General features: G+C 37.0%; 1 protein-coding gene and 1 long non-coding RNA gene across 3 annotated transcripts; one reads left to right on the forward strand and one right to left on the reverse strand.

The window, feature by feature from the left end:
• Nucleotides 1–66: 66 nt before the first annotated feature.
• LOC127851154 (dnaJ homolog subfamily B member 13-like) lies at nt 67–6200 on the forward strand. Its single transcript, XM_052384773.1, has 7 exons — nt 67–213; nt 1184–1290; nt 2062–2223; nt 2580–2737; nt 3238–3370; nt 4339–4510; nt 5733–6200. Exons 1-7 carry the CDS (start codon nt 146–148, stop codon nt 5884–5886), a joined length of 954 nt encoding a protein of 317 aa, XP_052240733.1. The 5' UTR covers nt 67–145; the 3' UTR covers nt 5887–6200.
• A 1418-nt stretch (nt 6201–7618) lies between these two features.
• Nucleotides 7619–18221, reverse strand: LOC127851157 (uncharacterized). 2 transcript variants are annotated; one of them, XR_008035675.1, is made up of 3 exons: nt 18099–18221; nt 15900–16002; nt 7619–10857 (listed from the first exon to the last, which is right to left on the reverse strand). It is a non-coding gene; the product is annotated as an uncharacterized LOC127851157 (long non-coding RNA). The 2 variants fall into 2 exon arrangements; XR_008035676.1 differs by having other exon boundaries at nt 18104–18192.

The raw sequence follows: 18221 nt of genomic DNA on the forward strand, positions 1-18221 counted from the left end.
TCTAAATTTTTTACATGCTTCAAATGTTTTTGTTAATTTTGCTTTTATTCGAAACAATTAAAATACTTTATCACTTCAGCTTTACATGGTGGTTGCATAGAAACGGACGCCATTACAATTTTTTGACTACTTGAACAAAAGTAAAATGGGAGTTGACTATTACAATATTTTGCAGCTTACGCGCTCAGCAGACGATGCAGATATCAAGAAAAAGTAAATGCTTTAGATGTGTGATTTTTACTAGTAAACTTTGATAAATATTTATATTTTATACGAGATATTTAGACACTGCATTGCTCATGTTGCTTAAACAAAATATAAACAATGACTGATATCCTTCTTTCATATGTTTTAATCCATTCCTATAATCAGGCAACTTAAGTATTTTGGATCTTTAGTGATAATTTTTATAAATCTTAAATTTGTTTTTATATATTTGAAAAAAGGTCTCTGACAATAAATAAACAAGTCATGATGCGTATTAACATAGACTTTGATCAAAATTTAGATACGAAAAATATTAAAAATATACAAGTGTTCAAAAATTTAGAGACTGATGTGTTATGTTTGTTTGACAATTATAATATTGAAATAAAACCAATTATAAATGTGCAATAATTTTATTCTGTTGTACTCTTTTTTTCTCTACTTAAAAAAAATACAACACAACTTCAATTTTGTGCAGTCTCTTAATACCTGAAATGGTATATAAAAACATTATAAAAAACAACCATACTGCTTCCTGAATGCAATATCAGTTCAAATGCTGTTGTGTGAAACCATTGTTTATTACTGGTATACATGGTAATCTACCCAATACATTGTAGCGCATTTGTAATGGTCCATGACCCCTAGGGCATTCATAATGCCAGGTTTTATGAAATGAATCCCGCTGTAAAACTCCATGATCGAAAGGTCCACAGATAAGAAAAAAAACAGGGCAGAAATCTGGTAAAATGGCGGTGTAAAATATACTGTCTGCAAAAATTAGTGACATTTATTATGGGCGAAAACCCGTATGTACGAAAATAGAGTAAAAATAAATATTTTGGCTTATTCGGAAATTTAGAGTGTCCATAAACTTAGAGTAATTATGGTAACAATTTATTGATTCAACATTTTGTTGTTCACTTGTTTTGTAAATATTCTTTTACTTTTCATTGGATGTTTTTTTATTCTTTAGCTACAGAAAGCTAGCATTAAAGTTTCATCCAGACAAAAACCCTGGGGATCAAGTGACAGCAGACAAATTCAAGCAGTGTGCAGAGGCCTATGATGTCTTAGCAGATCGTAAGTGGTTTTAACCCTTTGCATGCTGGGAAATTTGTCGTCTGCTAAAATGTCGTTTGCTGAATTTCTTAAATTAGCATTTTCTTCGATTTTTTTTCAAAGAATACTATCAGAATAGCAAACAGTTTGGATCCAGATGAGACGCCACGTTCTGTGGCGTCTCATCTTGATCCAAACTGTTTGCAAAGGCCTTCACAACTCGGTTCCCGCACTGTAAGGGTTAAGAAAATATTTGCAATTTAACATCAATGTTGACCTCGCTAGACTTTTGAAAAATTATGTAACTGGTATACAGCAGAGATCTTGTATGCAATTTGATGTTTATAATTAATATATCAGATATCCATATTCTTAACACCTTAATTGAAATAAAGTAAGACAAAGTAGCAATACTTATTATGGTTAGATAATACTTAACTTAAACTGGAAGTAATGAATACCTTTTGACTGTTGAAATTGGTTTAAATTTAAAAGTTATCTTGTTTCATGGAATAACTATTTTCTGAAATGTAGAAAAAAATGTAAAAAAGCAGATGCTACTTACACATTTAATATTTTATAAAAAAAAAAGATTGAATAAACTTATAAATGTACATAGTCATTAATGCTGTGTTGCAGTAATATATCAGCCTTTCAGTGCTGTATGTAGAAGTGAATGTTTAATACACGGGGCACTATCTCAGATTCGTTTATTTATATAGGTTCGCTTGTCACATTCTCTTTCTCTAAAGATATAATTTTATCTTAAAATGACTGTCCTATTACCCGTAGCTCGCAAGCGTGCTGTGTATGACCAGTTTGGGGAGGAAGGTCTGAAGAATGGCGTCCCCAGTGGCAGCATGGAGACTGGGGCCTGGACCCAGGGGTACACCTTCCATGGCAACGCTGAGAAGGTCTTCAGGGACTTCTTTGGGGGCAGCAACCCATTCCAAGGTAGGCAAGCGGGGCTCCTCTTGGCTCATTATTTACTTTAGCAAAACTAGGAGACCTATATTTATAGGGGTTGACATTGAAAAACTGTTCTAAATTAGATTTTAGTTTACCAAAGATTGTTCATTTGTACATCTTTAAGGAATTAAATGAAAGGAAAAGTAAGCTCTACATGTATACTGGTATTAAACATCATTTGAAAATACAAATGTCGGTGTCCAACGCACGCGCGACTTTATTATTCCCCTAAATTTCATGTAAACTAGTTTTTTGAATCCACAATATTCCTAGAGGTGAATGTAAAGATAGCCGCGTTTAAATTTGGTAGAAAAACAACAAACTGGGCTGGTTGATTCCAGAATTCTATGACCGTGTTGACGGTGATTTGAGCATGTCGTTTGGCGGGCTGGCTGGACGAGGCAGGAAGAAGCAGGACCCGCCCATTGAGAGGGATCTCTTCCTGTCACTGGAGGAGGTGTTCCATGGATGCACCAAGAAAATGAAGATCTCAAGAAGGGTACGTCACACAGAAGTTTAGAAACATCGCAGTGGTCTACCCTATGTAGCTATGTTGTACTATAGCAAGTTCATTCACATATTGTTAGTAATCTGTTTTTTTGAATTTTTTATTTTTATTTTTTCATACATAAAACTACTTAGAATTAAGTCCATCACAAACTATTGAGTGTAAAAATATTTTTCAAATAGACAGGTCTGTCACTTTATCATTACATGAACTTTGCTAAGGTCAAATTTGTAAATAATTAGTCAGAAAACAGCACCAGAAACTTGTACTCGCTTAAATAAGAGGATCTTATATGAAAACCAATAATGGGGCTTAATTCATGTGAGTAAAGTGTTGTACCAGATTACCCTGTGCAATTCTCACAGGCTAATCAGGTAGGACAATTTCTGTTGAAACTAGATTTTCTAATAAAAGAGACTTCTTTAAGAAGGCAAATTTCGTACAATTTTGAAAGTGTTTTCCTAGAAAGCAGCTCAATTAATGTATTCCAGGTGATGAATGAGGACGGACACACATCGAGCATCAGAGACAAGATCCTCACCATCACTGTGAAGAAAGGCTGGAAACCAAACACACGCATCACCTTCCCTGAGGAGGGGGACCAGGGACCCAACAATGTGCCAGGTATGTTAGTTAGGAGGCATGTTGCTGAGAATGCATTTTGTTTTATGATCATCTAGCTATTTCCATTTATATTTACTGAGTTTATGTGCTTTAGGTACACATAGCATTATTGTTGTAGCCAAACATGTGCAACTGAAATGATGTGTTTATTACAGCCTTTAATACAGGTGTCTCTGTTATGTATTCAAGCGCGAAAGCATTCAAATGTACCTCGCTCTGGGAAAATGGGTCTTAATGCTTGTGCAGTCTGCACAGGCTAATCTGGGATGAATCATAGACTGGATTTTGGTTTAGAAGAGACTTCCTTCAAACCAAACATCAATTAAAGAGTAAAGTGTCGTTCCTGATTAGCCTGTGCAGACTGCATAATCTAATCTGGGAATAAACTTTATGCACATGCATGAAGCCCCATTTGCCTAGAGTGGGGCTCAAATTTAATACCTTCAAGTATCCAACCCTCAAGTTTATTGTTATTCTCCTATAGCGCTAGGTAATACAGGTAGTGCAATTTTACCTTCAAGTATCCAACCCTCAAGTTTATTGTTATTCTCCTATAGCGCTAGGTAATACAGGTAGCGCAATTTTACCTTCAAGTATCCAACCCTCAAGTTTATTGTTATTCTCCTATAGCGCTAGGTAATACAGGTAGTGCAATTTTACCTTCAAGTATCCAACCCTCAAGTTTATTGTTATTCTCCTATAGCGCTAGGTAATACAGGTAGTGCAATTTTACCTTCAAGTATCCAACCCTCAAGTTTATTGTTATTCTCCTATAGCGCTAGGTAATACAGGTAGTGCAATTTTACCTTCAAGTATCCAACCCTCAAGTTTATTGTTATTCTCCTATAGCGCTAGGTAATACAGGTAGTGCAATTTTACTCTTCTAAAGTGAATATTAAAGGAAAATAAAAATCAAGTGTTTATCAATTCCAACATCATTTCACATGGCGATATCTGATGTCTTGCAGCGGACATTGTCTTCATAGTGAAGGATAAGCAGCATGCTCGGTTCAGTCGTGAAGGCAACAACCTCGTGCACACGGCCAAGGTGCCCCTCGGCAAGGCCCTCACTGGCTGTACAGTGGACATCCTCACCCTTGATGATAGAACCCTGCACATCCCCATCAACGACATCATCAAGTACGTACCATAGGTTCAAACAGCTGCTGTTGAGATATATTGGATTTGACACTTAATTTTTTTGCATACATCAGTTTTGTTGAAATATCCCCATCAATTACATCATCAGATATCTACTTTACAATAATGAGCTTTGCTCTGGGAAAACGGGGTTTAATGAATGAGCGCTATGGCTAATCTGGGGCGACACTACGCACATGTTTTAAGCCCCATTTTCTCAGAGCGAGGCTCAGTAAATGAAATGTTTTAAGAAGCAGGCTCGAATTTAAAATGAACCAATGCAGGACTTGCAGCCTTGTGGTTAGTTCCATCACAGGCACTATAAGTGGGAGCAACAATCTTTAAGATATATTGAATCTAACACCTGTCTTTTCATAAGTAAGTTTTATAAATGGAATTTGTTAGTAAAATTTGCGAAGGCTGGCTATCCAACTGAATTCCTTATTAATTAAAATATGGTGTAAAAATACATCTTGTGTCGGATCCTATGTATCAAATTAGTTGAAACAAGGCTATTGTCAAGCATTATGGTCCCCTACCGGCTCCTCCATTGTCAGAAATTCCACCATTTTCAGATTTTTTTTTTGATGTAGGAACAAAATGAAATGACGTGCATAATGTTCATATTGCCTTCTATCCATGTTGCAAGTTTCATGGACAAATATTAAGAACTTTTAAATATATCGCAGGATCCAGAAAACCACCTTTTTCAGCAGTATTTTAAGTCTATTTGTTGCCATAGCAACCAGAATTTTTGACGTAGGAACAAAATGAAATTACGTGCATAATGTCCATATTGCCATCTATCAATGTTTCAAGTTTCATGAAAAAAAATGAAGAACTTGTAAAGTTATCGCAGGATCCAGAAAAGTGTGACGGACAGCCAGACAGACTGACAGACGGAGTGCAAACCATAAGTCCCCTCCGGTGAAACCGGTAGGGGACAACAAAATAAAGCCTGCCTATTTTACTATAACTTATTTATTAACTCATAAAGTTGTTTACTGACGTGTTGATGATGTAATTACAACAAAATAACATGCAATTAGGAAGTGCCGGACTACATAGCAAAAAGTTACCTGCCGCGTAAATAAGATAAAAATATTTAAGTAATTTTGTCTTTAAAAAAAATTGCCCTGAATAAATATATTTTGCAAAAGCTTATTTCAAGTTTCATTGTGTTGTTGGCAGCCATTATTGAGATTGCGTCCCTGTATTTCAGGCCAGGCTACAAGAAGATGGTTCCCAAGGAAGGCATGCCTCTGTCCAATGACTCAACACAGAAAGGAGACCTGATTATTGAATTTGACATTGAGTTCCCAGCTACCCTAACACCAGAAAAGAAAGAACTGGTGAAATCAGCTTTGTTGAATTAAATATATACAATTGTGGTGAAAATTGGTGGAATGTGTCTGTGATATGTTTTAAATATGAAGTATGAGAATTTGTGCAAAATGTTAAAAAGATTGACTTTATAAAATGTTATAAAATGTATTTTACTTGCATTTTGTAGATCAGAGAAATCAATAGCCTTCTTATTTTCTTTTTGTGACAAATAATGAGATACTTCTAAACATAGGACTTAAGGCTTTATATTATCAATAACAACACATTAAGAAATACTGTGCATTTAAATGAGTTGTATTCATAAAAATCTTCTGTCTTATCAAATAAATGTTTTATACATTAACATGTATTATTTTCACTAAATATGTAACAATTAGTTAAGAACCGTTGATAATATCAAAACTTGCTAAGATAAAGGTAGCACACTGTCTGCAAAGTAGTGATTTGTAAACTTCAATGACATTTAGTTTCTTAGACTTCATTGAAGATCCTATGTGTATATCAGACTTGGTGTCAAGTGGATTAAGTGATGGCAACAGCAGTTCAGTGGGTGAATGCACCTGTTAAATCTCGTCATTTCCAGACTGTAATTTTGTGACACATTTCTGATTACATGCATATGGAGATGGTGTCTTGTGTCATTAGCTCAATGGTTACACTAAGGGGACAATATGCAAATACTTCCTCTTGTGTAATTTTATTATCATACAATTTTAAAAACAACTGCACTCATAAGAAGAAAGTTGTTTCCGCATGTTGCATTTAAGAACTGTGTCTTTAGCACTAAGGTTGGGCACACTAAGATAGATTGGAATAAAACTGTATTACAGCATGTCCAGTCGGTAAATAATCATTCATTTGGTGACTTATATTTAGCGAGATTATACGATTTTGTCAAATATTAATGAATTTATATAAAATGTGTAAACAACTTATTATATATATATTTCAATATAAAATAAAATAAAAGTTCAGAAGAACATGTGTCGAAAAATGCGAAATAAGCCAGATATTTAATTCTGAAATCGAAAACAGCTGTACAGTCTAATTCGCCAGAATGTATATCATGCATGAACGACGTGAATCTAAACTTAGTTTAACGGTTCATTTTAAATTCCTGCAACGATATATATTCATACGACACACGAACACTAACTCTGGTCCTAATAAAAAGACGAATGTTTCGGTTATTGTAGGAAAATATGTTAGCCAGAATCGGCTCGGGCGCTAATTTTTCTTTGCTGTATTTTATGAAATTCGTATTTAATGTATATTTTTTCTTGCCCTTTTTGTGTTATTGTAACATATTTTATCAATATATTACAATTTAACACATATACAAAAATTGTATAATCTCGCTTTAATTAACTTGCCACAAATGTTCAATATACAAAGACAAAGTGATACATGTTCCAAGCTCCAATCAGGATCACAAGAGTTTTCAATATTCTGGTAATAAGGAAAATAATTCCAAAGTATCATTGAAATCTATCCATTAAAATGTTGAGTGGAAAGGAAAATATAATTTGACCTTGAATGGAGACCATCATGGGAGTTGCATGTGACACATCGTCTGGTTAAAGAAATAAGTACTCTTCCCGGGCAGTAAAACGTTACTGGGGGGAATGAAAGCCAGACAGACAAACCTTCCCAACCATCCATCAACCCATGTAGGGATGATGCGACTACAATATAGTGTCAAACGAGCAATAACATTCTTCTTTTTCTCCTTTATGTATATGGGGTAGGCATTTCAACACATTGACATTTACTGGATTTATTATGAAAATCAAACAAAGATCAATAATAATGTGGATACAGCAATCACAAATAACCACAATTGATGATCACGAGGAAAATGGTTTGGGAGTTCAGTTGCGGTAAAGTACCAATAATCATTTCAGCACATACATATACCAGAAGAATATGAAAAAAAATGAAGACAGCAGTCCAACAGACTGTGTGTGTGTGTATTTTCAAAGTATACAAGGTCTTCTCGTGCCTGAGGCTGCATTACGTGAGGACCTGGACTGTGTCTCAACACTCATACCCAATTAACTATTTGACGCACAAGAAGTGAGGATGAACTTTGAATTGTAGCTTCGATTTTCAGCTATTTGTTTTTTACTGAAAGATATTTTAATATTGGAGTGGTCTTGTTTTGTGTGGGGAAGCCAGACTGCCGTGAGGAAACCCACCTGTCTGGTATGGTGACCACCAACCAAACTCACATGCTTCAGGGACTGGGGATTGAATTCGGGTCATCTAAGTGAGAAGCGAACGTAGCAACCACTGCGCTTACTAGACAGCCCCAGACAGGTTTTCAACACCATTATTTATTAAAATATGGCTCACCGGAGAATTATGAGTATACTACCAGTACATGATAAAAACAAACTTTAGAAAACATTTATGAGGATAAGCATTTCATTTACATTAGAAATAAAATGCAATACGCCTACAGAGTCTATTAAAATGTTGACGTTTAGTTTTGTGAATTATAATGCAGAGTTTGAGCGAAATAATATGATAGAAAACTCACCCATGTTTCCTTTGGGATAAGTTAAATAAAGTACTAACACATGTTGCATTATACTATTGCTATTACAGCAGAAACCATACAATATATTGGAAAACACACTCTATTTACAGAGAGATCTTCATGATTAACAAGTTCCAACAAATATTTATTCCAATCTACATTTCAAGTGCTCTCCCATTAGCACACATTTGGGAGGGTATGTATGCACACGCACATATAAAATGATGCAGTTTTATAATATAACACACATAGTTAATTATCCAATGGAAAAGCTGGAAACAACAATGATAAGTAGATTAGATCAATTTCATGCAGTCTGTTTTTTGTTTATAGAAGCTATTCACACAATGTTCTAGTCACTTCAATACAATTGCAATTGTATGATGAAGAACAATACATATTAAAATACTGCATTATTGATACAGTAATCAATATAAATACATGTTATTGCAATATGAAAGCCAAAGTATGTACACAATTTATTAGGAGATAAGTATAGGCACATCTGGCACAGAAATAAACTAGAAATGGCGCGGCAGAGGCCGACGCGTATCCCCACGCCGCATGTTTGACCCAGGGGCGCCCCAGGGTTGATAATGGGGCCATGCATAGTTGAGATTGACCGTATTGTCATAAGAGAAGTTCAGTATCAATTAGAAGTGAATCGGTGTAGAAATGAAGAAGTTCTGGTAAAAGGCAATTTTGGGTGGGTGTGGCCTATGTGGGCAGGGCGCCCCAGGGTTGGTAATGGGGCCATGCATAGTTGAGATTGACCATATTGTCATTAGAGAAGTTCAGTATCAATTAGAAGTGAATCGGAGTAGAAATGAAGAAGTTATAGTAAAAGGCAATTTTGGGTGGGTGTGGCCTATGTGGGCGGGGCGCCCCAGGGTTGGTTATGGGGCCATGCATAGTTGAGATTGACCGTATTGTCATAAGAGAGGTTCAGTATCAATTTGAAGTGAATCGGTGTAGAAATGAAGAAATTATAGTAAAAGGCAATTTTGGGTGGGCGTGGTCTATGTGGGCGGGGGCCCCAGGGTTGGTGATGGGGCCATGCATAGTTGAGATTGACCGTATTGTCATTAGAGAAGTTCAGTATCAATTAGAAGTGAATCGGTGTAGAAATGAAGAAGTTATAGTTAAAGGCAATTTTGGGTGGGTGTGGCCTATGTGGGCGGGGCGCCCCAGGGTTGGTAATCGGGCCATGCATAGTTGAGATTGACCGTATTGTCATAAGAGAGGTTCAGTATCAATTTTAAGTGAATCGGTGTAGAAATGAAGAAATTATAGTAAAAGGCAATTTTGGGTGGGCGTGGTCTATGTGGGCGGGGCGCCCCAAGGTTGGTAATGGGGCCATGCATAGTTGAGATTGACCGTATAATCATAAGAGATGTTCAGTATCAATTTGAAGTAAATCGGTGTAGAAATGAAGAAGTTAATGTAAAATAACATAAAACAAGGGACAAAATTGTCACAAAACCAGGTTTTCATTGTGAAAAAAAAAATCTGATAAAGGGAGAAAACTCAAACTGAACTTTTGAAATGAACAAACAAAATTAACCCCCTTTGTAAGTTTGTTTTAAAAAAAAATCTATTTTTAGTCGTGGCGACCTTGACATTGGAGATATTGACGTGATTCTTTCGTGCGACACACCGTCCCATGATGGTGAACAAATGTGCCAAATGATTTTTAAATCTCACAATAAATGACATAGTTATGGCCAGGACAAGCTCATTTATGGCCATTTTTGACCTTTGAACTCAAAGTGTGACCTTGACCTTGGAGATATCGATGTAATTATTTCGCGCGACACACCGTCCAATGATGGTGAACAAATGTGCTAAATGATTTTAAAATCTGACAATGAACGACATAGTTATGGCCCGGACAAGCTTGTTCCGCCAGCCCGCCAGCCAACCAGCCAGCCCGCCAGCCAGCCAGCCCGCCCGCCCGCATTCACCAATCTAATAACCAGTTTTTTCCTTCTGAAAACCTGGTTAAAAATGAGTGAAAATCTCTGACCCGGCCCCACCCCAACCCCCATAACTTTTGATTCAGAGTTCAGATCAAAATTCCAAATAGCGCAGGGTCGCACATATGCTCATAGCTACCATGTGTGTAAGTTTTAAGGTTCTAGTACTTATAGTGTAGGAGGAGATAGTGGCAAACGGACGGACAGACGAACGGACGGACAGACAGCGGAGATAACCACAATATCCCCACGCTTTTTAAAAAGCGTGGGGATAATAAACCTCAAGTGTTCTTAATATTACCACAACAATGTCCATATAGTTCTCAAACATGCATAATTATATAAGCAAGGTAAACAAGTAGTATATAGCTACAGCTATATGAACACTCGAACTAAACATGAGTGCCCCATGACTGTCTCAGGTGAGAGGAGATTCATCAGTAAATGGTGTCATCACTGAGGTATCTGTTGGAGTTGCTGTACTGAAACACAGAACAGAGGTTAAGTAACAGAGCGCAAAATGAGCCTCACTCTGGGAAAATTGGGCTCAAAGCAAATTCCTAAAGTGTAATCCCTCATTAGCCTACGCAGTCTGTACAAGCTTATCAGGAATGAGACTTTCCGCTTTCGAATTTTTCATATAAAGGAAGTCTCTTCTAAACAAAAATCAAGTTTAGGCTGAAAGCCTGTGCAATCTGGGATGACAAGTACGTACATGCATTAAACCCAGTGTTCCCAGAATGCAGCTAAAATAAAACAATCATTAACAGTTAAACAAGAAGGCCTGAAAGGCCCAAAGTCGCTCATTTGAGATAACAATAATTATTGGGACAAATCTCCTGACCAAGTTTCATGAAGATCGGAAAATAAATGTGGCCTCTAGAGTGTTAACAAGGTTTTACTAAAGCAATATAAGGAAAAAAGCCCCGCCCCCTGGCAGCCATGTTTTTCAACCAACCTGCATCATTTTTGAACTCGTCCAAGATATTATCGGGATGAATCTTCCGACCAAGTTTAATTAAGATAGGACAGTAAATGTGGCCTCTAGAGTGTTAACACGATTTTACTATAGCCATATAAGGAAAAATGCCCCGCCCCTTGGCAGCCATGTTTTTCAAGCAAACATAATTATTTTCAAATTCATCCAAGATATCATTGAGACAAATCTTCTGACCAAATTTCATGAAGATTGGACAATAAATGTGGCCTCTAGAGTGTTAACAAGGTTTTACTATAGCCATATAAGGAAAAATGCCCCACCCCTGGTGGCCATGTTTTTAAAGCAACCAAAACCATTTTCGAACTCATCCAAGATATCATTGGGACGAATCTTCTGACCAAGTTTCATGATGATCGGAAAATAATGTGACCTTTAGAGTGTTAACAAGGTTTAACTATAGCCATATAAGGAAAAATGCGCCGCCCCCGTGGTGGCCATGTTTTTCAAGCAAACGCTACCATTTTCTAACTCATCCAAGATATCATTGGGACAAATCTTCTGAGCAAGTTACATGAAGATCGGAAAATACATGTGGCCTCTAGAGTGTTAACAAGGTTTTACTATAGCCATATAAGGAACAAGGGACAAAATTGTCACAAAACCAGGTTTTCAGTTGAAAAAAAGTCTGATAAAGGGAGACAATTCAAAATGTGTATTGTTAACCCCCTTGTGTAAAATTGACCTTGATTTCAATTAGAAAACAATGGCTGTTTGTAAAAAGCCCATATGGGGGGCTGTCAGTTGTAGTGGAATCCATTGTGTGAATATGTTTTTAGTCACTGTGACCTTGACCTTTGACCTAGTGACCTGAAAATCAATAGGGGTCATCTGCCAGTCATGATCAATGAACCTATGAAGTTTCATGATCCTAGGCCTAATTATTCTTTAGTTATCATCCGGAAACCATTTTACTGTTTCGAGTCACTGTGACCTTGACCTTTGACCTAGTGACCTGAAAATTGATACGGGTCATCTGCCAGTCATGATCAATGTACCTATGAAGTTTCATGATCCTAGGCGTAAGCATTCTTGAGTTATCATCCAGAACCCATTTTACTGTTTCGAGTCACTGTGACCTTGACCTTTGACCTAGTGACCTGAAAATCGATAGGGGTCATCTGCCAGTCATGATCAAAGTTCCTATGAAGTTTCATGATCCTAGACGTAAGCATTCTTGAGTTATCATCTGGAACCCATTTTACTGTTTCGAGTCACTGTGACCTTGACCTTTGACCTAGTGACCTGAAAATCAATAGGGGTCATCTGCCAGTCATGATCAATGTTCCTATGAAGTTTTATGATTTTATGTGTAAGCATTCTTGAGTTATCATCTGGAATCCATTTTACTGTTTCGAGTCACTGTGACCTTGACCTTTGACCTAGTGACCTGAAAATCAATAGGGGTCATCTGCCAGTCATGATCAATGTACCTATGAAGTTTCATGATCCTAGGCGTAAGCGTTCTTGAGTTATCATCCGGAAACCATTTTTCTGTGTCGAGTCACCGTGACCTTGACCTTTGACCAAGTGACCTGAAAATCTATAGGGGTCATCTGCCAGTCATGATCAATGTACCTACGGTATGAAGTTTCATGATCCTAGGCGTAAGCATTCTTGAGTTATCGTCCGGAAACCATTTTACTATTTCAAGTCACTGTGACCTTGACCTTTGACCTAGAGACCTGAAAATCAATAGGGGTCATCTGCCAGTCATGATCAATATACCTATGAAGTTTCATGATCCTAGGCCTAAGCGTTCTTGAGTTATCATCCGCAAACCATTTTACTATTTCAAGTCACTGTGACCTTGACCTTTGACCTAGTGATCTGAAAATCAATAGGGGTCATCTGCCAGTCATGATCAATGTACCTATGAAGTTTCATGATCCTAGGCCTAAGCGTCTTGAGTTATTATCCTTTCATAGTTACATAGTTGTTTCAAAATCAATCTATTTTTGGTTGTGGCGACCTTGACCTTGGAGATATTGACGTAATTCTTTCGTGCAACAAACCGTCCAATAATGGTGAACAAATGTGCCAAATGATTTTAAATGTCACAATGAATGACATAGTAATGGCCCAGCAAGCTCATTTATGGCCATTTTTGATCTTCAAACTCAAATTGTGACCTTGACCTTGGAGATATTGACGTGATTCTTCCGCGCGACATACCATCTAATGATGGTGAACAAATGTGCCAAATGATTTTAAAATCTCACAATGAATCACAAAGTAATGGCCGGACAAGCTCATTTATGGCCATTTTTGACCTTCAAACACAAATTGTGACCTTGACCTTGGAGATATCGACGTAATTCTTTCGCGTGACACACCGTCTAATGATGGTGAACAAATGTGCCAAATTATTTTAAAATCTGACAATGAACGACAAAGTTATGGCCCGGACAAGCTCATTTATGGCCATTTTTGACCTTCAAACTCAAATTGTGACCTTGACCTTGGAGATATTGACGTGATTCTTTCGCGCGACACACCGTCTAATGATGGTAAACAAATGTGCCAAATGCTTGACCTTGGAGATATCGACGTAATTCTTTCGCATGACACACCGTCTAATGATGGTGAAGAAATGTGCCAAATGATTTTAAAATCTGACACTGAATGACAGAGTTATGGCCCGGACAAGCTTGTTCTGCCCGCCCGCCAGCCCGCCCGCCAACCCGCCCGCCGACATTTGCCAATCTTCGAAAAATCTGGTTAAAAATGCCCCGCCCCCTGGCAGCCATGTTTTTTAACCAACCGGTATCATTTTCGAACTCGTCCAAGATATTATTAGGATGAATCTTCTGACCAAGTTTCATGAAGATCAGAAAATAAATGTGGCTTCTAGAGTGTTAACAAGATTTTACTATAGCCATATAAGGAAAAATGCCCCGTCCTTTGGCAGCGATGTTTTTCAAGCAAATGTTACCATTTTCGAACTCATCAAAGATATCATTAAGACCAATCTTCTGACCAAATTTCATGAAGATTGGACAATAAATGTGGCCTCTAGAGAGTTAACAAGGCAAATGTTGACGCCGCACAACAGACAACCGACAAAAGGCAATCTCAAAAGCTCACCATGAGCACATTGTGCTCAGGTGAGCTAAAAACTTACAGTTTTCCACATTATTGTTGGTACAAGTGCAAGAACATGAGGTTAAGAGATTTTCAATTACAGCCCAACCACATATTTAAGTTGCAATACCTGAAAACTTAACTATAATATCACGAAATAAATGCAGGAATTGTGATCTTGAAATGAACTGTTCTAATGTACTCTTGTCTACCCCATTTAAAGTTTGTCAAAACAGTTGGATTGACTGAACACACTAACAGCATTTTTAAATGTGCGCTTCACAGGATTTACACAGAAATCAATTTAATTGGGGCTTATTTATTTGTTGAGTGCATTAGTAGATACTAGATCTGTTTGCATCAATAGCTATATTGATGCAATCACATGATGCACCTTAAGTCTGGCACATCATCATAAAACGGATGTAACTTAATGGCAGTGAGGTAATGACAGAATTGCATGCCATAGATTTCATTAATATTGCAATTTGAAGTTGTGCAGGGACAGGTCATGGAATTATTTCTATGGCCAGTTCCCACTACATGTGTACCTCAGATTCAAGTAAAGCAATTATTGTTACTTAAATTTGCACACTTAGTAAAGTTAACTACTGAAGTTGACAAAGCTTGCCTGCAGAAACATGTCAGTAGGTTGACCTTTTACCTCTTAGTATGACCATGACTTTGATTGAGATGGTCACATGATTATTGTGTGCCACACATGGTTTCATGTACTATATTTTGATTAAAAGAGTAGACATTGACCTTGAAGGTAGCTTTTGCTGAGACACACCATCAGAATACAGTCATGTTCATTCATTATTTAAAAGCCTTCAAGGCATGGGCAAGTTGTACAGTAAATAATCCCTTTCATGACAACACTGTGCATTATTATTTTGACCTAAGACCTCCAACTGTAACCTTGATCTTGACCAGAGCAACCAGGTTCTTGTCCTCCCGTACATTTTAACATTTGTGCAAAGTTATTATGAAATACTTCCATGCAGCAGGAATTTACAGTCTGCTCAAGCCCCATAAAGCCCTGAATTTTTACATTAGACCTCAAAATTTGAAAATAGCCACACGACTGTTAGGCATTGCACAATGTATCATGTAGAATTATAGTTGCTCCAAACTATTTTGAAATACTTAAAAGCATGGGAAGTTGAAGTCCACACAGGTTTAGGAACCGGGGGACAGACAGACAGACCAATGTGTAACAATGTAGCCCCTAGAGGGGAGTAGTGGATATATAAAGATCCAAACAGACAAAGAAACAAATCGATAACATTTCTTTGAAATGGGTACTGTAGGATTTTGAAAAGTCAATAATATATTTTTATATTTGTCATTCTTGTGATAATTCTAGTTTTAACTGCTCAAAACCCAACGATGATAAGTTTGGGAATTTTGTATAAAAAAAAGCATATTGTAGGTACCCACCATTCTAATAAGATGATATCACACATTGAAGCCTTCCTTCCGCATGCACTCTATGTGAAGTTTAATAATATCCTGGCACTTTTCTGGCCCTCTTTCTGCAATGCTAAAAATAAAATTAATACTTTAGGTCATGGCTAATTTCAAACAGAAACATTTAAAACATAAATCTACAGATGTCTTTACATGGGACGTCTATTGTAACTGTTATACTAACATCTTCACATGGGACATAATTGGTTATACTAACAAAGACTGACTTGTAAGTAAATGGGGACCTATCCAGTGCTTAAACACTGGCATGAAAATCAGTAACATCATCATCAATATCCTTTTTGCTAAACCATTTGCGGCTTATCTTATGTCTGAACTGGAATTGGGTTAATTAAGTTTCACAGAAAAATTGGCTTTATGTACCGACTCTTAGTTTTTACATTCTTTTTTAAGTTTTTGGAAACTCTTTAAAAGTAACAATAATGTATTCACATGTAATTTCTGACTCTTAGTTTTTGTGGACTGTTGCATTTAATCAGAATTCCACCTATTTGTTATAAACAACTGACCCATTACAAGTGTTTCACAACCTTCTAACTACTGCTACTTCTAGTATGCTTTATGCCTGTTGAGTCGTGGGAAATTTTCATAAATATATGACTATGAATCATTATAAATATAACACGGGCTGTTTGTAAAACATGCATGCCCCCTATATGGGCTGTCAGTTGTAGTGGCAGCTATTGTGTGAATACGTTTTTTGTCACTGTGACCTTGACCTTTGACCTAGTGACCTAAAAATCAATAGGGGTCATCTGCGAGTCATGATCAATGTACCTATGAAGTTTCATGATCCTAGGCGTAAGCGTTCTTGAGTTATCATCCGGAAACCATTTTACTGGTTCAAGTCACCGTGACCTTGACCTTTGTCCTAGTGACCTGAAAATCAATAGGGGTCATCTGCGAGTCATGATCAATGTACCTATGAAGTTTCATGATCCTAGGCATAAGCGTTCTTGATTTATCATCCGGAAACCATTTTTCTGTGTCGAGTCACCGTGACCTTGACCTTTGACCTAGTGACCTGAAAATCTATAGGGGTCATCTGCAAGTCATGATCAATGTACCTATGAAGTTTCATGATCCTAGGCGTAAGCGTTCTTGAGTTATCATCCAGAAACCATTTTTCTGTGTCGAGTCACAGTGACCTAGACCTTTGACCAAGTGACCTGAAAATCTATAGGGGTCATCTGCAAGTCATGATCAATGTACCTATGAAGTTTCATGATCCTGGGCGTAAGCGTTCTTGAGTTATCATCCGGAAACCATTTTACTATTTCAAGTCACCGTGACCTTGACCTTTGACCTAGTGACCTGAAAATCAATAAGGGTCATCTGCGAGTCATGATCAATGTACCTATGAAGTTTCATGATCCTAGGCGAAAGCGTTCTTGAGAAACCATTCGGTGGACGGACCGACGGACAGATGACCGACATGTGCAAAACAATCCTCTTCTTCGAAGGGGGGCATAATTATAAACCTTTGGTCTTTATATTTGCTGCTTTAAAAAAAATGTTCATCGTCTGTTATAATGATAAATAATGGATTGCATTGAAAGTGTCATTGACCTGAATGTGATTTTGTCGCATTTTTGATCGGCAAAACGCTTGTGAAATTGTCAAAACATTTTTAGCGTAATGACTGCATCATTTGGGAACATTATATTATGTGATTTCACGCGATTTTTATAACCACGACTCAAAAAGAACCCACGACTCAACAAGAACCTACCATACTACTAATTCTACTACTACTACAAAACCTAAATGCGATAAGTCACCTGACCCTGAGATTTGCGTTATTTGGTAGAATAGACATGAATACTGGTAAAAGATAATGTTTAACATTAAGGACATATCACTTTCTGAAATGGTCAGAAGTTACCCCCCCCCTGGGGGTTTATAAGGTAAAAACATGTGATTATTTACTCTTTTTGAAAGATTTCAATAGAACTGGTTCATGTTTCACTGAAGTATATGTTATTTTAGTTCTGCATAGTGTTCCAAACTTAATATAGAATGCTTATATGAGGAATTATTATTTGACATTACTCCACCCACTTCTGACCATTTCAGAAAGTGATATGTCCTTAAATTATGTAAAAATTGGAATTCTAGTGCCAATGTAGACCAAACATTACCACATACCACACCTCTCTTAGAAGAAATGTTGCCAGACATCTTCTTGATCTTCTTTGTGATACTAAAAGTAAAATTTTATTAGATATTTAAGAAATTTTTAATCTGTCCAACATTATTAAAAATCCAACA

This window comes from Dreissena polymorpha, chromosome 11 (assembly GCF_020536995.1).
Source record: "Dreissena polymorpha isolate Duluth1 chromosome 11, UMN_Dpol_1.0, whole genome shotgun sequence".
In the NCBI taxonomy this organism is placed as follows: domain Eukaryota; kingdom Metazoa; phylum Mollusca; class Bivalvia; order Myida; family Dreissenidae; genus Dreissena; species Dreissena polymorpha.